This window comes from Penicillium solitum, assembly GCF_028829755.1.
Source record: "Penicillium solitum strain IBT 25940 chromosome Unknown utg000009l_segment0_segment0, whole genome shotgun sequence".
Taxonomy (NCBI): Eukaryota; Fungi; Ascomycota; class Eurotiomycetes; order Eurotiales; family Aspergillaceae; genus Penicillium; species Penicillium solitum.
Window position 1 is genome coordinate 4,189,264 of NW_027072128.1, and position 22,957 is coordinate 4,212,220.

At 48.9% G+C, this 22,957-nt stretch overlaps 9 protein-coding genes across 9 annotated transcripts; 4 read left to right on the top strand and 5 right to left on the bottom strand.

The window, feature by feature from the left end:
• Nucleotides 1–138: 138 nt before the first annotated feature.
• N7455_012695 (putative 5'-nucleotidase) lies at nucleotides 139–2,376 on the bottom strand (the record flags this gene model as incomplete). The annotated part of the gene is made up of 4 exons (XM_040961667.2): nucleotides 2,240–2,376; nucleotides 1,948–2,158; nucleotides 1,695–1,888; nucleotides 139–1,630 (listed from the first exon to the last, which is right to left on the bottom strand). Exons 1-4 carry the CDS (start codon nucleotides 2,341–2,343, stop codon nucleotides 139–141), a joined length of 2,001 nt encoding a protein of 666 aa, XP_040807927.2. The 5' UTR covers nucleotides 2,344–2,376.
• Nucleotides 2,377–2,622: 246 nt separating this feature from the next.
• N7455_012696 (uncharacterized protein) lies at nucleotides 2,623–4,460 on the bottom strand (the record flags this gene model as incomplete). The annotated part of the gene is made up of 2 exons (XM_040961625.2): nucleotides 2,623–4,375; nucleotides 4,426–4,460. The coding sequence occupies 2 exons, from the start codon at nucleotides 4,458–4,460 to the stop codon at nucleotides 2,623–2,625; spliced, it is 1,788 nt and encodes a 595-aa protein (XP_040807902.2).
• Nucleotides 4,461–5,259: 799 nt separating this feature from the next.
• Nucleotides 5,260–6,886, top strand: N7455_012697 (MFS transporter; the record flags this gene model as incomplete). Its single annotated transcript, XM_040961656.2, has 2 exons — nucleotides 5,260–6,527; nucleotides 6,592–6,886. 2 exons carry the CDS (start codon nucleotides 5,260–5,262, stop codon nucleotides 6,884–6,886), a joined length of 1,563 nt encoding a protein of 520 aa, XP_040807916.2.
• Nucleotides 6,887–7,458: 572 nt separating this feature from the next.
• Nucleotides 7,459–7,828, top strand: N7455_012698 (uncharacterized protein; the record flags this gene model as incomplete). The annotated part of the gene is made up of 4 exons (XM_040961630.1): nucleotides 7,459–7,527; nucleotides 7,587–7,595; nucleotides 7,650–7,765; nucleotides 7,822–7,828. The coding sequence occupies 4 exons, from the start codon at nucleotides 7,459–7,461 to the stop codon at nucleotides 7,826–7,828; spliced, it is 201 nt and encodes a 66-aa protein (XP_040807911.1).
• Nucleotides 7,829–8,177: 349 nt separating this feature from the next.
• N7455_012699 (uncharacterized protein) lies at nucleotides 8,178–9,414 on the top strand (the record flags this gene model as incomplete). The annotated part of the gene is made up of 2 exons (XM_040961648.2): nucleotides 8,178–9,228; nucleotides 9,278–9,414. 2 exons carry the CDS (start codon nucleotides 8,178–8,180, stop codon nucleotides 9,412–9,414), a joined length of 1,188 nt encoding a protein of 395 aa, XP_040807895.1.
• A 116-nt stretch (nucleotides 9,415–9,530) lies between these two features.
• N7455_012700 (5-oxoprolinase) lies at nucleotides 9,531–13,413 on the bottom strand (the record flags this gene model as incomplete). The annotated part of the gene is made up of 2 exons (XM_040961651.2): nucleotides 9,531–10,850; nucleotides 10,903–13,413. 2 exons carry the CDS (start codon nucleotides 13,411–13,413, stop codon nucleotides 9,531–9,533), a joined length of 3,831 nt encoding a protein of 1,276 aa, XP_040807928.2.
• A 490-nt stretch (nucleotides 13,414–13,903) lies between these two features.
• N7455_012701 (transcription factor domain-containing protein) lies at nucleotides 13,904–16,413 on the bottom strand (the record flags this gene model as incomplete). The annotated part of the gene is made up of 9 exons (XM_065606945.1): nucleotides 13,904–14,412; nucleotides 14,479–14,850; nucleotides 14,910–14,994; nucleotides 15,058–15,133; nucleotides 15,189–15,313; nucleotides 15,362–15,870; nucleotides 15,931–16,059; nucleotides 16,124–16,164; nucleotides 16,220–16,413. The coding sequence occupies 9 exons, from the start codon at nucleotides 16,411–16,413 to the stop codon at nucleotides 13,904–13,906; spliced, it is 2,040 nt and encodes a 679-aa protein (XP_065460111.1).
• A 433-nt stretch (nucleotides 16,414–16,846) lies between these two features.
• Nucleotides 16,847–17,905, bottom strand: N7455_012702 (uncharacterized protein; the record flags this gene model as incomplete). Its single annotated transcript, XM_040961638.2, has 3 exons — nucleotides 16,847–16,894; nucleotides 16,953–17,455; nucleotides 17,506–17,905. 3 exons carry the CDS (start codon nucleotides 17,903–17,905, stop codon nucleotides 16,847–16,849), a joined length of 951 nt encoding a protein of 316 aa, XP_040807912.1.
• Nucleotides 17,906–19,745: 1,840 nt separating this feature from the next.
• On the top strand, nucleotides 19,746–22,867 carry N7455_012703 (uncharacterized protein; the record flags this gene model as incomplete). Its single annotated transcript, XM_065606946.1, has 7 exons — nucleotides 19,746–19,847; nucleotides 19,946–20,378; nucleotides 20,432–20,793; nucleotides 20,892–21,738; nucleotides 21,797–21,980; nucleotides 22,036–22,678; nucleotides 22,730–22,867. The coding sequence occupies 7 exons, from the start codon at nucleotides 19,746–19,748 to the stop codon at nucleotides 22,865–22,867; spliced, it is 2,709 nt and encodes a 902-aa protein (XP_065460112.1).
• Nucleotides 22,868–22,957: the final 90 nt, after the last annotated feature.

Genomic DNA, 22,957 nt, shown 5'->3' on the forward strand with positions numbered 1-22,957 from the left:
CCAGCGCATATGCATGATGCAATAGGGAACAGGGAACAATGATAAGTTGGAGAGGACAAGAGAATCCCCGAAAACAAAGACAACCCGGAAGAAGAACCTGAAAGAAATAAAACAAAGACAAAAAGCAGAGGAGCACCTCTATTCTACCACAATGCGTCCTTCTAGTCGAGGAGAGATTCCCGACGTCCAGGCCGGAGTAAATTCCCCTTCGCCGTCCATGGTATTCAACGTTCTGGACTGCAGACCTGCGTGCCGCATCCACTTTCGGACAACTCGCCGCGCAATTTGTAGACGATACTCTTCTTCGGCAGATGATTTCGCTGGCTGAGTGACGTAGTTTGTGATTGGTCGCGAGGATGTGAGGATGTCTGGATCCTCATCTGAGTCGGAGTCCATGACATTTCCATTCGTCTCGTTCCCGGTGGTAACGTCGGTGCCCTGTTCGATTTCTTCGGGAAATCGACCATAGTAGTATGCTGACCGGGCTGTCCGTCGAACAATGGGTTGCGTGTTCAGACTTTCGCCTGCTTTTTTCTCGCTTTTGGGGGATGCCGGTTTCAGCCAGCCTTCACCGTGCAGATTGCGATGTACAGTACCCCAGTGTCGGCCTAAGCTGGCGCTCCAACGGTTCCATTTCCCGAGTACTTTGAGACTTAGGAAATATTGCCGTAGGATTGTACTGATGAGCACACCATTTTCCTCAGACACAAGCTCCTCCACATCACCCCCTTCGGCTTGGATAAGCAATGACGTGAACCCGTCTTTGCCTCGGGCCATGTAGCCGCGTGTGGCGAGAAGATAGTCACGCTGTAAGTCAATGGGCTCGCCGCCAACACGAGCGAATGTAATGCGCGACCCCGATGGTGCGTCCAGTTTAAATCCGTAGTTGATATTGGATACTTGCGAGAATCGGCCCTCGAGTGCAGGAAGCTGGCTAACCCCATTCTCGAGTGCAGCCAGCAATGCATGGCCACGGACGCGCAATAATACCACGGGGTCTTCGAAAGGAAAGCAATTCATCAGATCCTTCAGCTTCAGTATTCCCGGCGGGTATATTTGATCGCCACGAATTGTGCCGCCCGCCATCATGGCACAATCAGCCGCATAGTAGAAACGCATCAGGTCGCAGACAAAATTACCCAAATTAGATTCTCGCTGCCGCACAGTAGAAAACCGACCATCGAGCGGGCTGACTGTAAATCCGACTGGCTTGTCTAGCTTGGCCTTGAGGCTGGAAGTGAGCCGAGCCACCATTGCCACTGTATCAGGATCTTCGGGAATTGAGCGAACAATATCTCGCCGCATAATGTTAAAGTCCCAACCAGGTAAACCATCGGGTTTGCGGAAAGCTTCGATGTAACTCAACTGTTTGAAGTCAGTCCCTGACCGCATCACATGGATTCCATTGACGACGGCATGGGCGTAAAAGTGATCGTGGCCTCCGAGAATGATGTCCACAAGATCGGGTGACAGGTTGTTCGCTAGTTTGTAGTCATTCGGTTCACGTTGGTGGGTGACAGCGATGACGAGGTCGGCTCCCTCATCTCGGAGCTGTTTTGCAAGCACCCGAGCTGTTTGAGATGCGGATTTGTAGATCAGGTCAGGCGGAAGAGAGTTTATGGTGCCGAGCCTAAGATAAACCCGAGTTAGCAAAGAAATAAAGTCATCAGTGGATGTAGTCTAGTAGCGCATACCATTCTCTTTCCCCAAGACCTAATACGCCAATCTTGAGCCCATTGGATGAGGTCAACATGCGAGACTTCCCGCAGTCAGCTATTGGAGTATCCTCCCCTAGTGCCGGGTCCAGAACATTCGCTAGAAGCCAAGGGAAGTGACATCGGCTGGCCAGATGGCGGAATTGGACAACGCCAAAATCGAGATCATGATTCTAGATGCTTGAATTAGCGGTGCACATGTGCCTGGCGGGTAGCTGGTTGCCATACTCACACCCACACACGCTACATCGGTGCCCACTGTGTTGAGGAATGGTACCATATGCCTGCCCTTTGTGATTGTACTCTCGATACTCGGGTTGAAGGCGTCGCCGGAGAAGAATGTCAAGATATCGGGCTGCCCGGCGAACTGTGGGTGATGACGGTAGTGATTTACAAGGGATTGGAACCTAGACACCCCGCCGACGGGCTCTGCAGAGCCGGATCTATAATAACATAATTCAATATCACTCTAATTTGAAGTTTATAAACGTCGAGAGGGGAAGGAGGGAGAGATGAGCGCATACTCGACGTGGTAGACATCATTATAGTGGATCAGCCGTAGATCCGGAGACCCAGTTCGGTCAGCAGAATAAGTGACGGAGAGACCGTCTGTTTCGATGTTTGACATGGAAATTCCGAGGTTATGGAAAAGTGATGAAGAGGTACTTTGAAAGCAGGAGAGAGAGAGAGAGAGAGAGAGAGAAAGAGAGACAAAGAGAGGGGAGAGTAAAGAGGAGAGATAAACATGAGGGGGAAGCTCCGGGGCCGCGGCATTGGTGCCTGGTAGATGCCTGAGGGTTGGGGTGTCAAAGTAATTATAACTAGCCCATTTGAATAAAATAAAATAAAAAGCAAAGACCACAACGCCATGCAAAAGGTATCTTAAAATTCAATAAAGAGAATGATTTCACAGCTTCTGTTCCGCCACCGTCCATCGCCGCTTCGTTCCAGCTTCACGATCGCCCAATGACTGAGCACTCCCCCATAAACCACGCTGCGACACTGTCCGTTGTGGTAACTGCTTCGTCCAACCAAGATCTGCAGAGATATCAGACCTATCGGAATGTCCCGAATCTTGACTGACCGGCCGATCACCAAAGTTCGGCACTAGGTTGTCCTCTGCGTCCGCTTTATCAGTGGGTGACGAGATTGAGTTCCAAAGCCCAGCGGCACCTTGAGAAGTAAATGAACTAGTTGACGGGCGCATCGCCAGCGTCCATGCCCGAGAGCTGGTACTAGGTGGCCCGTTTGTTAATGTTTCCTGGAGAAGCGATGGGCGAGCGCCAAGACGATTCCGATAGGAAGGGAGCGGAGGCGGTGAAAGTACAGGGACGGAGGGAGATGACAGCGAGGTGAGCTGTGAGGGATTCATTCCTGGGCGTAAATGATCTGTCGACGCCACAAGCTGCAAGGAGTATTCCCGTGACACCGATTGGTTGTCTGGGCCCGGAGATTTAGGCGTGTGATCCATGTCATGCACAGGTTTATTGACCCGGTTGCGTCGCACAGCCATAGTGAGTGAAGCTGTGTTAATATCGAGTAGGACCGAGTGTCCATTCAATGAACTGATCAAAGCATTGCAATCCGCGCCATGTGTGATAATAACGAGGACCGTTTGTGTATTACCATCATTTACTTCGTTGGACTCCGCTGTAGAACCGTGGTCAGATAGATCCTGTTCCCGGTACCAGTTAATCATATGCTGAAATCCATCATGCACCCGTTCGTGCATGGTACTCCATTCCTCGCCGAACTCGCCCCCTGTGCCCCAATAAGGCGTGCGCATACTGTCCCACTGGTAGTCAATCTTCGTACATGCGTTCCGTGCATGAGCAACATAGCCTGTAGGAATGGGATCTGAGGTGGAAACGGCGTAGGTGGGAGTTGGGGGTACATAATATGCATCTAGAGTAGACGGCAGGTCCGTTTCCAGGCGACCGAGAGACTTCTTTGCATGCTTGAGATGGATAGGGTTCTGGAGAGTGTCATGGGTGCTGGCACGCTGGCGCTGGGATGTTGTGGAATGCAAGCCGCGGTCTTCACTATCCGGCGAAGTAGGATGTGACTGGCTGCCCCAACCGCCGGGAAAGTGGCCCGATAACGCCCTGGTCAAACCATCGGTGGCTGGGATGACCTCGGCACGACGGAGTAATTCCCCTTTGGCTGACGCCACCATTCTGTCCGAGCCCGGCGGGGGCGTGATCTGGTCAAAGTAGTCGGGCGATAGCCATTCGCCCAGAAACGCGTCGACACGAAGCAGACATCGCTGGTCAGGGGTTGATGAAACTGTGGGGACAGTGGGAGCTGAACTAGTTTCTTCGGATGCTTCTGTACCCGAGGCTTGTTGGTGGATACCAGCACTAACTCCTATTGCAGTCTGCAGACATCGAAGGTAAGGAGAGGTGTGGATAATGACGTTATATCGCTGGGACAGGTCCGAAGATGCGGGGGTGGGTGTTGCCTGTTTATCCGAGGTCGGATGATGGCTGCGCTGATTCTCTGGATCTTCCCCAGTGAACTGTCGGGCCCTTAGTAGACTTCCTATACGCACACCAAGTGCCCGAGACTGTATCCATCCACCGTAGGAAAGAGGTGGATCGAAAGGGCTTGGAGAGGTTAAGTGCCAATCTTTGTCTGCAGCATCGAGGCGGGCGCCATGTCTAGAAGGCTAGTGAGCAGCGGAAGCAGTGCCATAGAAGTAAATACTCACCTGGCAATAAACACAATAGGTGGTGATTTTGTCATGGAGGTCAATATGTGTCCTTGGACCCCGCGTCACGTGTTTTTTTTTTTTTTTTTTGGTCCGCGGGGAAAATGTAGCGTCAACGCTGTCTGCTGGGTTTGCGAAGAACGAAGCAAAATGGAAACCGGGGGGGGGGGGGGGGGGGAGATATTATCAAAGGAGCCGTATGGCTGGTCAACCTGGTATTGCGACCAACATTATTAAGACTCGCGATGAAAGAATACAAAAGCAAAGCGAAAGTTGAAAGAACCTGGTGCCTGGGGCAGCTGCAGATGGCATGTGATGCTGACTAACACCCCCTCAGCTTTGGAGGAACAAAGAGCACTTCAGATGTACATGTACATATATACAACTACATATGTAGTTAACTATTAGAACATTGAACATATAGCATCCTATAGGAAGTAATGGACTGGATTCAAGTAAATCAAGTTGGTAGTTGGAATACCTGATTTGATCAATACTTTCAATCAAAAGTGTTGATATCCGGTATAGATCAATGCTTTTAAGTTTTAATTTAATGATTTAGTGTCATAGGAGGCTGTATATACTATTTACAACAGTATTTTACACAAAGTAAGCCCTGAATTCAACGAGTCTGTCAGATATCAAAAGTTGCAAAAGATTTTAGATTGACACCTCCAATTCCGTCGGATCGGTCCCGACGGAAGATGTTCAACTTGGGCTTCCACTTTGGTGGATTAAATACAAAGGCAGCTTGATTTTCATTTCGACTTTTGATCCTTTTACCCTCCCAGTTTCTCCTAACCTCTTGCTTCTTGTGGATTTGGTCTCTTAGCTATGGAGCACAACCATCGCCCCCGGTCAATGTCGAACGTGGAGGAGTATGATATCAATCTAAAGAAGATACCCACACAACATGAAGATGACGAGACGTTGACACGACTAGAAACGTCTCAGTCTCAACTGGAACCACCGAAATCACTCTTCCAGGAGACCATCTTCGTCAGTGTGGTGTGTATGGCACAGTTCATGACTCAAGCTGGTCTCAGCATTTCCATTGCTCCAGTCCATATCATCGGCGATAGCTTCGGGACCAGTAATCCTGCCAATCTAAGCTGGTTTGCAGCCGCCTACAGCTTAACGGTTGGCACCTTTATTCTTGTTGCTGGCCGACTAGGCGATGTCTTTGGTCATCGAAACATGTTTGTGATCGGTTTCTGTTGGTTCAGTGTCTGGTCCCTGTTGGCTGGGTTCAGTGTTTGGTCGAATCAGATATTTTTTGATTGCTGCCGTGCGCTTCAGGGGATTGGTCCTGCTCTGTTACTTCCTAATGCACTTGCAATTCTTGGAAGAACATATCGGCCGGGTCTACGCAAGGAAATGATATTCAGTTTGTTTGGGGCTACGGCGCCTGGAGGATTTATTGTGGGAGGGGTTTTCTCTTCTATCTTTGCCCAGCTTGTTTGGTGGCCATGGGGATACTGGGTGATGGGGATAACCTGTGCAATACTGGCTTTGGTAGGATGGCTTGTCATCCCCTACAGTCCCCAACCCAAGTTCGACGACAAGCTTCGTCTTTGGCAGCGCCTTGATCTAATTGGTGCCACTGTAGGAATTTCAGGCCTGGTACTGATCAACTTTTCTTGGAACCAGGCCGCGCTTGTGGGCTGGAAGAACCCTTACACCTATGTTCTTCTCATAGTGGGGTTTATTTGTATTGGCGCCTTTGCATTGATCGAACGCACGGCGGCATGTCCATTGCTCCCGCGGTCAGTCTTTACTGGTGAATTGGCCTGGGTGCTTGGGTGTATCGCAGCCGGCTGGTCGAGTTTTGGGATTATCATCTACTACTTCTATCAATTCATGGAAGTGATCAAAGGTGATTCTCCACTGTTGGCCACGGCCAAATGGTCGGCGGCCGCTGCTTCTGGTGCCGTGGCAGCTTTAGTCACAGGATTCCTACTTGGTCGCCTGCCACCCAGCGTTATTATGTTTTGCGCAATGGCATTTTTCACGGCTGGCCTCTCTATCTTTGCCACTGTACCTGTCGATCAAACCTACTGGGCACAGGCATTTGTGGTGAGCCTAATTACCTCCTGGGGCATGTAAGTCTTTTGATCTTTTTGTATTGGATTTGGTGTTCAGCGTCGTTAATTTATTCACCCCTAGGGATATGTCTTTCCCATCTGGGACCTTGATATTGAGCAATTCCATGCCTCGTCACCACCAAGGACTGGCTGCTTCTCTCGTTGCTACGACAGTGAACTACTCTATCTCCCTTGGCCTAGGATTTGCGGGCACGGTGGAAACACACGTTAACGATGTAGGACACAATGTTCTACGGGGTTACCGCGGTGCGCTGTACATGGGTATTGGACTGGCGTCATTAGGTCTAGTGCTGTCAATTTGTTTCATGTTTACGAGTTGGAGGAAGTATCGCAGCAACCAGAAGAATTATAGATAGAGAGATGATGATGTGGGACACTGAATTTTTAAAAGATACTGACTAGAAGATATCTGCATTTTGTTGCTCTAATTAGGTTACTCATCTCCTCTTCATAGGAAGATGCAAGCGGAAGATTCCCATGAACTGGCATGTCAATCAAGGGATATGAGAGGTGGAAAGTGGAATGCAGATGTCACGAAGCATGGGAAAGACATGCTTCACACATTCCATTGACGTCAGATCTCTGGCTGCAGACATCAAAAGATAGGGAGGTAGTTTATAGACAATGAAGCTTGTTTTTCGGCCTTCTATGACCAGCGCCAGGCTTTTAATTCCCTCTCTCCCCATCACCACGATTCTCTGACTTATCACCTTCATTTGGATTCGTCCGCTAATGCTGAAACTGAAAGTTAATCACAATAGTGACGTTCTGATTGAATTAATTGAAGGCAATTCACCTTCTGCATGCCCCTTGCACGGTCGTTATCCTCCGTTCAGTCGAGTTATTTTACCCACCTCAACCCAGACTTGACGAAAGTATTGACAAGCTTGAATTTGAATTCCAAATCCCGATAATCCTCTCGTCAACCATGCGTCTGCAATTTATTTGTACGCTTTTCATGGGAACCGTGATTGCCATTCCCTATGGTGGTCAAGAAGTAAGTCTCCGGTGTCTAAGGTTATATTCCTGTTGATCTTGCTGACTCTTATCCTGAAGTATCGACTGGTATGCCTAGTGCTCTAAATATTTGTCTCTACTATAGTCTAACATGTCTTTTAGGATTCACAACAGCCCACAACTTTGACCATGTCCGCATCTACACCAATAAAAAGGGCGACTACAACTGCCCGTATACCTTCATCTCGTTCATTAGATGCCCAAAAGAGAATGTTGCCGTATGAATATGAGCTCCTTTCAACCATTTTGAGAATATAAGCTCACGTTTGAACAGATTTTGAATAGTAGGCTGGTATTGACCTCTGGTGTTGGTCGATCCTCGATAACACGGGACTTGATTTCCGATGCAAAGAAAAAGTAGGCAAAAAGAGACAACTCAACTGAAATAAACTCGAGGGACAACATATATATTCCATGGATGTCTACATATTCAAGAACTATAACAACTCGGCAATCGTTTTTACCCCAAATGGACATTGCCGGGCCGGAATGAGTAGCCGACCGGGGCCGACTTCGGGGCCGTTTGCCGTTATCTGATCTTCTATACTTTATTAGCCTCCATCTTTCTTGTTCCTTTTTTTTTTCCTCCCTGCTTTTTATTTCATATCCTAAGCTATAAAGGTAATCAAGATGGCAAACAACAACATCCCCCACTCAACTCTATGTGTCACCACGACAGACTTTGAGAAGGTCGCAAAGAATGTCCTGCCGGAGAAGTCATGGGTGTATGCATCAAGCTCAGCTGCTACGGGCCTGTCAATGAGGGCCAATCTCGATGACTGGTCTCTGATCAACTTTCGCCCCCGTATCTTGAGGAGTGTGGATTCAATGGACACTCGAAGGAACATCTTGGGACATACCTCCCAGTTCCCCTTCTTCGTATCGGCAATGGGTACACTGGGCAGCTCACACCCTGGTGCTGAACCCTTGCTGGTGAGAGGAGCGACCCGCAAAGGCATGCACACCATGATCAGTACAGCATCTACGAAGCCTCTCGAGGAGATCATGGATGCTCATCTGGACGAGCAACGGCAACTTAACAATCAAAGCCCTTCGAACTTGTCATTCCAACTTTACGTGCCTGTGGATCGGACAAGAGCCAAGTCACTCATTCAAAGGGTCAAGGCTGCCGGATACCAAAGCCTGTGGGTTACAGTGGACACTTCAACGCTGGGAAAGCGTACTGCCGATCGTTACCTCCAAGCACAAGAAAACCTCGACGCTGGTTTAGCCAGAAATGCCAGAGATATTCACAACGAGAACGACTTTGCGCCGGCGTTCGGGGGTCGCCAGGTTCCCGGTTCGGTAGATGGTGGTCTTACTTGGGAGGATTTGGACTGGATTTCGTCGGAGTGGGGTGGACCATTGGTTCTCAAGGGCATCCAAAGCGTAGAGGACGTGAAGCTGGCTGTCCAACATGGTGTGCAAGGAGTTCTGTTGAGCAACCATGGAGGCAGGCAGATTCATTCTGCCCCAAGTTCATTGATGACGCTCCTGGAGATTCGCACGTACTACCCGGAAGCCTTCGACAAGCTACAGGTGTTTGTTGACGGAGGTCTTCGCGACGGAGCAGATGTCCTCAAGGCGTTGTGTCTCGGAGCGACAGCGGTTGGAGTGGGCCGTCCTTACTACTATGCCCTCGCGGCATACGGTGCTGAAGGAGTAGAAAGATGCACAGACAGTAAGTCGGGACTAGTATTCAAGTCAATTCCAAGCTAACACATTCGCAGTCATCGCCGAAGAACTTGAAATCACCATGAAGATGCTTGGAGTCTCTTCTCTAGACCAACTTTCGCCAGATATGGTAAACACCAGCCGACTATCGAACGAAATGTGGCGACCGGTGTTTGGAAAGTCGAAGTTGTGAAAAAGGAAGTCTGTGGATTTATTCATGAGGCCAAAAAAGGACCATTGTATTATCTCTCCCTATGTATTTAATTGAGATTGGTATACTAGAAATGTCATGCTCGCTATACAACCCATTCATAAAGCACCCCAGCCACCACCACCGGGAGTGTTGATCACAACCCGGTCGTGTGTCTTCATTGAGACGGTGTTTTTGCCGCCGATGTTGATACGGCGCTCATTGCCAGTGTCCGGATCCCGCGTGATCCACAGGTTGAATCCGTTCTGTGCATCCTGGCCACCTTCGAGTCCGTAAGGTCGATGGACACGGCGCTCAGAAAGAATCGAACATTGAATTGGTGAAAGGAATTCGATGTCACGAATCACTCCCTCGCCACCAGGGTTCTTGCCCTGGCCGCCAGAGCCCTCGCGGAGGGTGAACTGGCGGAGCATCGTCGGATAGCGCTTTTCCAGGATTTCAGGATCGGTGATCCGCGTGTTGGTCATGTGAACATGTATACCAGACTCACCCTTCCAAGTGGGACCAGCACCACTTCCACCAGCGATAGTCTCGTAATATCCAAATCCAGGCTTGATGACAGCACCAGTCGACGGATCAAGCTGGGCGTCTGTGCCGAAGGTCAGGTTATTACAGCAGCCCTGAGACGCGGCACAAGCCTGGAAGGCTTTGAACACGACGTCAGTGATGCGCTGTGAGGTCACAACATTACCGCCAACAACAGCAGCAGTCTTGCTTGGCGACAAAATGCTGGACGAAGGGACGCGAATGTCAATTGGCGTCAGGCATCCCTGGTTCAGTGGCACATCTGCATTAATCATGCAGCGCAGACAGTAGATGATGGCCGAGTGAGTAATAGCAATGGGGGCGTTCCAGCTTCCATACACCTCAGGGCCCGTGCCCTCGAAATCGAAGATAGCGGATCCATCGGTACCATCGATGGTGACCTTCAATCGAATGGGGGTGCCATCATCCATGTAGTCGACCGACTCCAATGGCTGGCCATTGAACTTCTTATATAGCTCCTTAAGAAGATTGCGCACAGCGGACTCGGCGGTTGCCTGGATGGCGTACATGTACTTTTGCACGGTCTGGGTTCCATATTCATTGAACAAAGTCTGGATCAAGCTAATTCCGCGAGTGTTGGCGGCAATCTGTGCCTTCAGATCGGACAAGTTGTCGCTGAGGCAGCGTGCCCCAGCGCAGCCGGGGTATTTCGAGGGCTTTGTTACGAGCAACTCAATCAAACGTGCCTCATCCAAGACACCATCGCTGACAATCTTATCACCTTCGATGGCAGCGCCTTCTTGCCACAACTCAGTGGATTTAGGAGGCATTGACCCAGGTAAGATACCACCAATATCAGCGTGATGACCACGAGAGGCCACGTAAAACATGATCTCGGAGCCCCCAGGTCGGTCAAAGACTGGTGTAATAACCTACGGACATATTAGTATTTGATGAGAGTATTCAAAATTGAAGGTCACTTACTGTAATATCGGGCAGATGAGTGCCTCCGCAGCTGGGGTGATTGGCCACCAGAACATCACCATCCTTCAAGTTGCCTAGCCACTTCTCATGCTGATAACGGACAGCAAATTGCATCGATCCAAGATGAACCGGAACATGGGGTGCATTGGCCACCAAGCCTCCATCGGGGGAGAATAGCGCGCAAGAGAAATCCAGCCGTTCCTTGATGTTGGTTGAAACGGAAGTCTTCTGTAGCGTACGACCCATCTGCTCAGCGATGGACATGAAGCGATGTCCAAAGATAGTAAGTCTGATGGGGTCGATTTCCGATGACAGGGCGCTTCCGGAAGATGTTGGTTCGTCATTGAGATCGATGACAATGCAGGTGTCGAGCAGGTTCGCCACCGCGTTGGGAGCCACGACAATTGTTTGGGTTTGATCAATGATTACAGCCGGGCCATAAATGCGGGAATTTTTCTCCAATTCGCCTAGAAGGTAAACTGGTGTATCGGTCCGGCTCGACTGGCCGAAGTAGGCTGAAGTAGTGTTGTTCGGAGCTGTCGCGACATCCCGCATATTGGCTTCCTTCAGTTGAACCAAAGGACTTTGCTCGGTCCGAACCTTGGATGAAGCGATAGTTCGCACTCGGACGTCATCAACAAGAACAGGTCGGTCAGAGTTGAAGTTGAATTCGCGACGATGGCGAATACGGAATTCCTCCAGGAAATCTGCCGAGTTCTCGGGCTTCAGGATCATCAGACTGGTGTCGGAACCTTCGTAGCGCATGTTCAAGTATTGCTCGTGACGCACTTGAGTGCAAGGGAAGCCTTGGGATTCCATATCCTTGGTTGCTGATGCTGACAAGTCATCGAGGTGTTGAACAAGGGCAGATTGTGAGGATAGGTAGGAGGATGAAACAGGCTCCTGTGACTCCTTGACAACCTCTGCCAAAGCAAGGCCGTACGCTGACAGAACGGAAGAATACTTGTGAATGATGATGCGGGAGATTCCGAGCGTTTTGGCCACTGAGCATGCATGCTGGCCACCAGCACCTCCAAAGCATGCCAAATGATGGGATGCGGTCTCAAAGCCACGAGCTTCTGTGAGGTTACGGATTGGTCGAGACATAGACTCATCTGCGACATTAAGGAAACCAAGGGCAACTTCCTCTGGGGAAAACTCTGACTGGCCTTGCTGTCGGCGTTCAAGGTTGACTTTTTGTGTGAGCTCATTGAACAGACGTGCAGTTGTCTCTGTGTCCAGGGCTTCGTTCTCATTCGGGCCGAAGATCTTCGGGAAGTACTCCGGTAGAAGACGGCCTAGGAACAAATTGGCGTCTGTCACAGTGAGAGGGCCGCCTTTTCGGTAGCATGCCGGACCAGGATGAGCACTTGCAGACTCAGGCCCGACATAGAACAAGCCATTGCGCCAAGTGAGAATGGAGCCACCGCCAGCAGCGACAGTGTTGATATCAAGCTGAGGGGACTGGATCATCACGCCTGCAACCTTGGATGCAAATACATGTTCAAGGTGACCATCAAATCTAGAAACATCTGTGCTAGTGCCACCCATGTCGAAGCCAATAACGGGTGTCTTCTCAGTCGGATCCCAGCTGGTGGCTGCAAAGCCGACCACACCAGCTGCGGGGCCGGACAAAATCGCTTTTAGACCGCTGAATTTGCGGAAATCGACCAGTCCACCATCTGATTGCATAAACTCGAATCGGCAGTCTTGCTGACTCTCTAGTCCACCTTCAAAGCTAGAAGATATAGAGTCGATGTATGTCTTGATAACAGGTGTAAGGTAGGCATCGGCGGCGGCCGACATGCCACGAGGCACGATCTTGATCATAGGTTGAAGTTTTGAAGAGAGGGTGACCGAGAATCCCATCTCTTGAGCGAGTTCTCCGATTTGACGCTCATGCTCGGGATATGCGTAGGAATGCAATAGCGCTACAGAGATCGACAAGATCCCTTGTTCCTTCAGTCGTTGGAGCTCTGTTTTCACCTGAACGAGGTCTAGTTCTTGCACAACACGGAATTTCTCGCCGGTAATTCCCTCTACTATCCGGCAATCGGAAAAGCAATCGCTATCAGCAGAAGGATGACAAGACAGCACACGTTCGTTGACTTCGACAACACTTTCCGGAAGTACTCCGGGGCGAGCCATTGATAGATCAAAAATGGCCGGGCGAGATTGGTCGCCAATTTTCAATAAATCTCGAAACCCTTTGGTTGTGAAGAGTACTGAACGAGCGCCCTTGCGCTCGAGCAAAGCATTAGTTGCAACGGTTGTGCCCATGCGTAGGCAACCAATGCGGTCGAGTTTCAATGGTTGGCCTCGAGGATGTGGCTCCCCGGTGGCTAATTCTAAAATCTGACGAATGCCCTCCGTCGGGGCATCTTTATAGTGAGAAGGATCGACAGAGAGAAGCTTCAAGATAATGTCGGGGCGGCCAGGTTGAATCGCGTGGACATCAGTAAATGTGCCGCCACGATCGATAGAGATCGTAATCTTCCCTGAGTCAGACATTGTGACTGGGTATGAGTTGGGGGAAGATGTGAGGTGGGATCAAGAAATGAAAAGGGAAGAATAACAGATAAAGATGATCAGAAGGGAACCGTAATCATTTATGTTACAGAGCTCGTCCCGATATCCCAGCACATCTCCAATCATCTCCAATGATCATCGCGTTGTTGCCCATTAGATGAATGTCACGTGTCGGGCCGATGGCTCCCGTTTCGGCTTCCTCGGGCCGACACCTCCATAGCTTGATAAGCCGCGGGGTTTTAGATTGAGGATAGAGGGGAAGATAGGGGGCTCGTGGTCTAATATAACGATAAGAAGAAGAATATGTAATGATAGCATTTTGTGGAGAAATTGATCCTGATGCATGTGAGCCTCAGGCATCAATTATATATACAAGTATAATCTTGGAAGATATATAAACACAAGGTACTAAACATTAAACATTACACAACACAACTATAGCATGATTTTTTAAGTGAAATATATTTTGCTCTTATCGCTTTAAAGTATTCTCGATCCAGTCAGTGTCCATATCAATATCGATTTGATCCAAAGCCCCTTCCCAGAGTGCCGGATCATCGTTTAGATCGAACTGAAAGGCAATATCCCGGAAAGAAGGGAGATCTGGTTGCTGTGGCCAATTATAACTAAGCACCTGTGAAGCGGCTAATTCTGCACTTGGATCTGGAATATCGGCTGATGGATTTCCACCGTTGTCGGTCATCGGCGTCACAGGGCCCTTTTGGTCTGCAGTAAGAGAGCTTGTCGTATCGGTATCCTTTTCCTCGGCAGGTCTAGGCCCAATGGCTGCCCGTAATTCCAACAGTAGTGAGTGACGCGAGTCCAAATATGTATTTCCCCGATCTGCCATGCCTCGAAGAAGGTTCAGTGCAGTCTCCATGGCCCGGGCGCTGGTTTCATTAGGCGGAAACGCGGCATTCACCATGACCAGTAGAAGTGCAGCGGAGAAGATATATTCACCATCGAGGTATCCATATGTAGCTAAAAGGTTCGTTTAATCAGATGATTTTATGACAGAAGAAATGGGGTTGTATTGCGATTGCGTACCAATGAGATTATGTTTTGCAGCTGCATCCATGATAACAGTGGTTGCTCGTGCGGCTGTTATGCAGCTGTCAATGACGGCGACAGTATTGGGAGCCAGCCCTTCTTTCCAATCTTCTGTTGCGGATCCAAGGGCTTCCGCATCAAGTCGCCGTTGGATGATATAAAAGACCAACGGGCGTGCAGTCATATTCACACATGAGTAGAAGTGCAAGTTGATTGAGACAGACTCTCGGTTGATATGAGTATCGAGGGTGGTAAAATCGATGCGGAGCCGGTCTGGGACCTGTCGCAGCCAGCCAGAAAGGTCATTGGTGATACTCTGGACAGAAGCAACGAGGTTGGATCCGGACCCAGGTTTCTTTCTGTAAATTTCTGATGCCGCCATCTAGGTCAGCTTGGCAATACGGCAAAAGAATAGGAAGGGTTTCTACCTTCCCCAATCCGTCCCAATATACGGGACAGTTGTGTATAATGGGTAAGAACAGTCGATGGCCACGGATCGAAGGTTGATCCACCCTAGGTGGAAGAAATCAAATCAGCTAAAGGTAATACCTAGACATACCATGGAAGGCAACATACCACAGTTGTGGGCCAAGTTATCCCAATATCTTCATCGTGAATCGTAATAGGATTACCAGACTTGACCGAGAGTAGCCTATCGATGAGTATGAGTGTTGCTTTCTGAAATTTAAGAGAATTGGCCACATTACCGGTCCAAACTATAGACAGACCACCAAGCCCGACGTCGACGGTTGCGATCGGATTCACTTATCGTGGGATCAGACACCTCTTGATGTAGGCCTAGGGAGATAGCCATGCGCAGAGCAAGGCCGATCTGGCGTCGTTAGCGGTACAGCGGAAGGCTAATCGAAGTAACACATACGTAGAGGAAGGCAGCGTCCCGCCTGTTCAGATTCTGCATATAGTATGCCACATAGCATAGCACCTCAACGAAGAGAATCGAGCCCTCTTCGTGAATATCTGGCAAGAAACGTAACGCATGCTTGAAATACTTGAAGCCGGGAGGACCTTCCTCGCCAATCCATTGGTTCACGCTGTACATCAAGCCAAAGGAAATAACCAACAGTGTCTGGCAGTATACTAGGCAAGATTCACGATGTGAAAAATCAAGTGGTTGGTGATAGACTAGATCGAGCCGTTCTTCAAACTCCAAGGGTTGAATAAGGGAGAAGATTGTACCGATGTAGGCGTATTGTACCCAAAAAAGTCGCTTGGCAAACTCGAAAGGTGGTAATTGAGGCAATGAGCCACCAACTGGTCTTCTTAATGATGAAGGGTCATCGTAAAGTGGGCGCACATCCCATGCAAGGTTTTTGGACCCGGGATTGAGCCGTTTCGCGAGATGTGTGGTGGACGAGGCACCCACGAAATCTGAAGAAAGATTAGTAGAAAAGATCATAGGAACGAGCTATCGTTTAGCTTAACACGCACGATGTTCTCCAGACCGATTCAAGAACAGATTGTCCGTCCCTTTGTACCACCAGTCGTCGCGTTCTGATGGCCCCTCGTCAGAGTAGCGATTGGATACCGATGGCTCACTTGACGGCGTTGGATGACTACCTTCTATCCTAAGTGGTTAAATTGCGTCCAAATGATTATTTGAGTATGTATGTATGAAGCCTACCTCGCGACGCAGGAGCCTGCGATTGTAATTGGCGATAGTAGCTGCAAAGAGTGAAGTCAGCACTGACTCTTTTCAGCGATCTTGGACTGACTTCACCTTTCCGTTATGGAGACTCGCTTTTCAGCCTCTGAATATACACAATGCTTGCCCACATCCACACATGCTGCACAAGGGTGGGGTGGATTGCCGGCGCAGCGAGTTTTTCTAGACCGGCAGCGGTTACAGGCTACCATCGACCTTCTTGAGCGATCTTCTGCCCGACGCGTGATGCCTGCATTTCCAAGGACCATTTCTTTTTAAGGCTAGATCTTAAAAGTGTTTAGATGTCTGTTAGATCTCCATAGGTAGACTGGTGAAACGTAAGATGACACACAACTCAGACCGGGACGGAAAGCCCCGGATTCTCCGCTTATCTTTTCGGCCCGACGTCCCTAGGGCCATAGGTAACTACATGGTAGTTATGATATGGAAGGTAATAGGTACCTAGGGAATTAATTGCCTAGATTACTTGGTTTGGGTCATTATTCATGGATACCTAGGTGTCTAGGTAAAAATGAAATGGTGAATTCGGATATATATCTAGGACTTACACGCCTCTTTGAAGAGGCGGCCCATTGCCTATACACACCAACCCCACTTGCATTTTGCGTTATCTCCAGAGGGCTAGACTGTACAATACGATCAAAAAAGACAACGAGCAAAGACGAAAGACGAAAGAGTTGATTAAAATATAGCCACGCCGTTCGGAGGGCTTGCAACCCCACCGGGAACCTGATGAATGTGGTCAGTTCCAAAGTTGTGGATAGGAGTGGAATTGGTCGACACACACCTTCAATGGCACGCTACTAAAGAAAAAAGTCCAGCGGTCTCTCTTCCGACACTCCTGGCTGAGCTGCTCGAGATCGAATAATTCCCCGATTGGGACACCCCAGCCCGCGAGCAACCACTCATGGAGAAAAAATAACTGATCCTGGCATGGGTATGCTTCAAAGCTCGGCATATCTCCTACCACAGCGGCCAGTTCAAGATCCCAAATCCAGCGCAGCATGGCCTCGGATGATTCTACCCCAATCACTGGCGGTGCTGCATAATCGGCCAGTTGCTGACATTGCGCCCGTGACAGCTGTTCGTAGGCTCGAGTCCAACCCGTGCGAATAAACAGGATATCTCCCGGTCGGAATGTGGTGTTCTGACTAACAGCTACCTCTTGGAGCACCGAAGCCGGGATCGACTGGGTTTCAAAGCAATTCACTTCTTGCCCATTCGCCGCTGCCCAGCCTGCATAGTCCAAGAGAACGCCTCTTCCGACAATCCCGCCGTTTTCGACCCATACTAAGGGAGGATCAGTGAAAATCGGAATTCTCAAAAGCAGAGGGAATTACCGTGAATGCCGTTTCGAGTGGAGTTCTCGATATCCTCCTGGGTACACCCATTGAAGTAAGTTCCTTGTTTTGATCCATAATGTCTGAAGCCATCCCATTGGCTACTACTCTGTGTATTAAAAACCAAGATATCATCGTTGACTGCTCGGGGAGCCTTGTTCTTGATAATGTGCTCAAAAGCAGATCGTCCAAAGCAGGGGGTCGTCATGCTATTGAGAGCCCAATCTGTTGAGACACGCATGCCATCAACAATCTCGCGAGCAGCTGCGGCGGTATTCTCCGGTGTCAATAGATTGAGCATGCCCATCTGATCTTGATCGCCAAACATCCCCCAAGCATTCCCTGGAGGTCCATCTTTGCGCAAAGGTAGGGCATCAAATGCAGGTCTCTGGGGCGACATTTGTTACGCTAAGGTTGGGGGAGGAAATAGTTCTTTGGATCGATTTGAAAACATTCGTAGGATATAAACCCCTATGAGTGTAACTAGATTTATTTTACCCCGCATATTGCTTCGGCATTGCCATATTAAATGACCTCGGACAAGAGCTAATAACCCGGTACCAACTCACCTAATGCTACAAGGGTACATCCATGGATAGATGATGGAGGTTCCATACGGTTGGAACTAGAAGAAAATTTAGTGAATTAATACCAGGCTTGTTAGTAAAATTCGTAAGGTATTCTTTGTCAAAGCTGCGCCCGCAATGAAGTCCGAGTGCCGAGTGAGGACTGAGAAAATGATGTTCACAACAGAGAAAGGATCAATATTGAGTCCAATCAACCTGAAACCCCTCCAAAAGAAGATATTACATTGCATAAAAGAGGAGAGAAACTCAGGGTCTTAGAGCTGTGGGAATATATTATATTCGCATATTATATTCCTATTGGGAATTTGAAAATTGACGACTTCAACTTTTATTGCAGAGATCAAATCTAAAAATAAATGATATGACACGAAGGCAGGTATATTTAAGGAGTATATTTATATGTATTATTGTATTTCTTACAAAATACCTATAATTACACATGTACTTACGGAGTACATAATAATGTCGGTATACTCCAATGCAACCTTGGAAGGCTACAACATGTGTACACGTATATCTTGGAGCACGTGATCTGTAGAACATATGACATACGCAGAAACAACACATTCGGCATTTCTCTCTGTTGCTGTGGTAGCGTTGTTCTCTTTTTATTATTTTAGTTTGACTCCCCACATACCGAATTTATAATGGCTGGATATGTGGACCCCTCCTGAGCCAGTCGCAGATTCCGAATTCAGCCCCCTTAGAAGACGCGGCCGATCGTTTCCTGACGCCTTGTCGTCATCCCCCCCCGGCAATCGCCACCCCCAGCCGCCACGCTGTGATTGCTTGGCAGAGAGGCCTTTACAGGTCCTGGTGAAGGCATGAATTACTCGGTACAGCGATTCAAGATCCCTCAGGGGTTTGTTTCGGATGATAGAAAGGATATGTGCCTATTAATTGGAGGACCCTGTGATGGGTCATAGGGGACACTCTATTGACCAATGTTATGGTGCATTGCGTCGTCGACCCGCAGATTTTTACATGTTCGACGAGTTATGTTGCTCGCAGCAAGGCTCGGATCACAGAGTCCAAAAAAAAAATAGATTCATACCCGGACGGAGGACGGAGTATAGGAGTAAGTACGGAGTATACCGTGGATATCGAGATAAATCATGATCCAAGGGGAATATCATTCGATGGTTGGGGATCCATCTTGCAGCCCCCAATGGTTATGCGTCTGCATACGCAGGGGAAAAGTGGTTGGCAATACAGAATACTCCGTACCAAAAGTATTGGCCCTGTCTTGGACGGCTCCATGGTGGATCCAGAAAGGGTGTGGATGACGAACAACAATTGCTGATGCGCTGGGGTTCCACCCTTCGCCCTTTCACAGCCCGCATCGCTGCCACCTCCAATCAAATTCTGCACCAAAAATATCTCCTGGCATCTGGCATCTGGGTTCTCTTACTCTCTTCTTTGAACCACTCTCTTTTAGGTCTATCTTATAGCTTTGATCTCTAGGGCCTTGCTGTCAAACCTACCTTACGAGATCATTGCTGTGTTGTTGTGCTGTTGCTATTGAGGCTATTGTACCTGGGATTGCAACTTTCTAACCCTGTTCTTTTCTTTTGATTCTTGTGATACCATCCTACCACACTAGACCTCTATTTCCATTTCACCAGAGCCGGAGAACAAGGGAAACCACCCACCATGTCTTTCCCCCCGAGAGGCACCTCGCCTCATTCACCCCATTCAGGCAACTCATCCCATTCACCCCAGGCGAGCGAGGCTAGCATGTATGGTCCACGAGAGGTGAGTGACAAGCAGCCCAGAACGAAAAACAAAACAAAAAACAAAAACAAAAACATGCCAAAAAAAAACAGTAGTAGATGCTAATACAGTTTGTTCAGCAGCAAGCATACGGCTACGAGGATAAACCCGAGAACATCGACAGCCAGCAGTCTTTGCTATACCGAAACCAACCTAGCCCATTCAACGCTTCCTTCGATGACCCATATGCCTCAACCGATTCCCTCCGTCGTTACACCCTACACGATCCCGGAGTCACCATCTTCCCGGATGGTCCATACCAGGAGTCCGCGGGGGGACTCAACCGTCGCTCGGGTATTCAATCACCTATGTCCGAGACTCCCTCAGAAGCCTGGCAGAACCGACAAGCACCTGGGTCAGGCCTGCGGCGGTATGCTACGCGAAAGATTAAGCTGGTCCAGGGCTCCGTCCTCAGTGTGGACTACCCGGTCCCCAGTGCGATTCAGAACGCGATTCAGAAGGAGTACCGGGAATCGGAGGAGGGTTTCCCGGAAGAATTCACCCATCTGCGTTGTAAGTCTTTCACATGAAATATTGGACACGCGACTGGAGCTAATCCCATACAGACACTGCGGCCACCTGTGATCCCGACGAGTTCACCCTGCGCAACGGATACAATCTGCGACCGGCTATGTACAACCGACACACCGAGCTTCTGATTGCCATCACCTATTACAACGAGGATAAAGTTCTGACCGCGCGGACGCTCCACGGTGTCATGCAGAACATTCGGGATATCGTCAATTTGAAAAAATCAGAATTCTGGAACAAGGGTGGTCCGGCCTGGCAAAAGATTGTGTGCTCCTTGGTTTTCGATGGTATCGATCCTTGCGACAAAAATACTCTCGATTTGTTGGCTACGGTTGGTATCTACCAAGATGGCATCATGAAGCGCTCCGTCGATGGCCGGGAAACCGTCGCACACATCGTGAGTTCCTATAGTCCTCTCGATTCGCCTAGGCAGAATCTATCATCCCTCTATCCCGAGGTTTTTATAGTCGACGAAAATCCACTAACAAGACCTAGTTTGAATATACCACCCAACTCTCCGTCACATCCAACCAACAATTGATCCGGCCTCAGGGCAACGAGTCGTCAAACCTTCCTCCTGTTCAAATGATTTTCTGTCTGAAGCAGAAGAACAGTAAAAAGATTAACTCCCACCGCTGGCTTTTCAACGGTTTCAGTCGAATCCTGAACCCCGAAGTGGTGATTTTAATCGACGCCGGAACTAAGCCGGGAAAGAAATCACTCCTTGCATTGTGGGAGTCCTTCTACAATGATAAGAACTTGGGTGGATCTTGCGGTGAGATTCATGCCATGTTGGGAAAAGGATGGAAGAACTTGATGAATCCCCTCGTCGCCGCACAGAATTTCGAGTACAAGATATCCAACATTCTTGACAAACCGCTAGAGAGTGCCTTCGGATACGTTAGCGTGTTGCCGGGTGCCTTCTCTGCGTACCGCTATCGCGCTATTATGGGTCGTCCCTTGGAGCAGTACTTCCACGGTGATCATACTCTCTCTAAGCAGCTGGGTAAGAAGGGTATTGAGGGCATGAACATCTTCAAAAAGAATATGTTCCTTGCCGAGGACCGTATCTTGTGTTTCGAGCTTGTGGCAAAGGCTGGATTCAAATGGCATCTAACCTACGTGAAGGCGTCCAAGGGCGAGACCGATGTTCCAGAGGGTGCAGCCGAGTTTATCAGTCAACGGCGTCGTTGGTTGAACGGTTCATTCGCCGCCAGTTTATATGCAATGATGCATTTCGGGCGGATCTACAAGAGTGGCCACAATATCCTCCGACTGTTTTTCCTACATATCCAGATGACATACAACTTCATGGGTCTTGTCATGACCTGGTTCTCTCTCGGTATGTCTCGCGTCCCATGGTCTTTGGTGAATCTTTATACTAACTCATGACTACCTAGCCTCGTTCTGGCTGACTACTACTGTCATCATGGATCTTGTTGGAACTCCTAGTTCTTCTAACAAGAACAAGGGATGGCCCTTTGGTAACGAAGCCTCGCCGATCGTGAATAACTTCCTAAAGTATGGATACGTATTCTTCTTGATGCTGCAGTTCATTCTGGCGCTAGGAAATCGACCGAAAGGGTAAGTCAATATCTGAAGGAATCACCTCACTATGTCAATCTGACCTTTTAAACAGTTCGCGTCTCGCATACACGCTCTCGTTCATCTACTTCAGTATCCTTCAAACTTACATCATTGTGCTATCGTTCTACCTTGTCAAGAACGCCTTTAGTGGAGGTACCCTTGATTTCTCTCTGGACCAAGGTATTGGCCACTTCCTCTCGTCTTTCTTCGGTTCTGACGGGGCCGGCATTGTCCTGATCGCTTTGGTTTCGACTTACGGTATCTACTTCCTCGCAAGTTTCTTGTACATGGATCCCTGGCATATGTTCACATCCTCCTGGGCGTACTTTGCTGGCATGACCTGTTCGATCAATATCCTGATGGTCTACGCTTTCTGCAACTGGCATGATGTTTCCTGGGGTACCAAGGGTTCTGACAAGGGTGACTCGCTTCCCGTCGCTGAGACGAAGAAGGATGACGCGAAGTCAAACTTCATTGAAGAAGTCGACAAGCCACAAGCCGATATCGATAGCCAGTTTGAATCGACGGTCAAGAGAGCGCTGGAGCCGTATGTTGAGCCTGAAGATAACGATGAACCAAGCATGGACGATGGTTATAAGGCTTTCCGAACCAACCTGGTGTTGATTTGGATTTTCAGCAACCTGATCCTTGCACTATGTATCACCAGTGAAGGAATTACCCGTCTTTGTCTCACGGTATGTATCTTGTCTTACTCTAGGCTGTGTCATCTACTAACAGATATATAGAACACTTCTACCGTCCGCACTTCCAAATACTTCGCCGCTATTCTGTGGACGACCGCCGGTCTGTCGATTTTCCGCTTTATTGGATCCCTCTGGTTCCTGGGCAAATCCGGTATCTTGTGCTGTGTCTCTCGCCGCTAAGCCCATTTTAGGCATAACCAGTTGTAAATATTTGTCCTTTGGCTTGCGGTGGTATTTTCGGTTCTATTTTTTTTTTTTTTGTCAGGGATT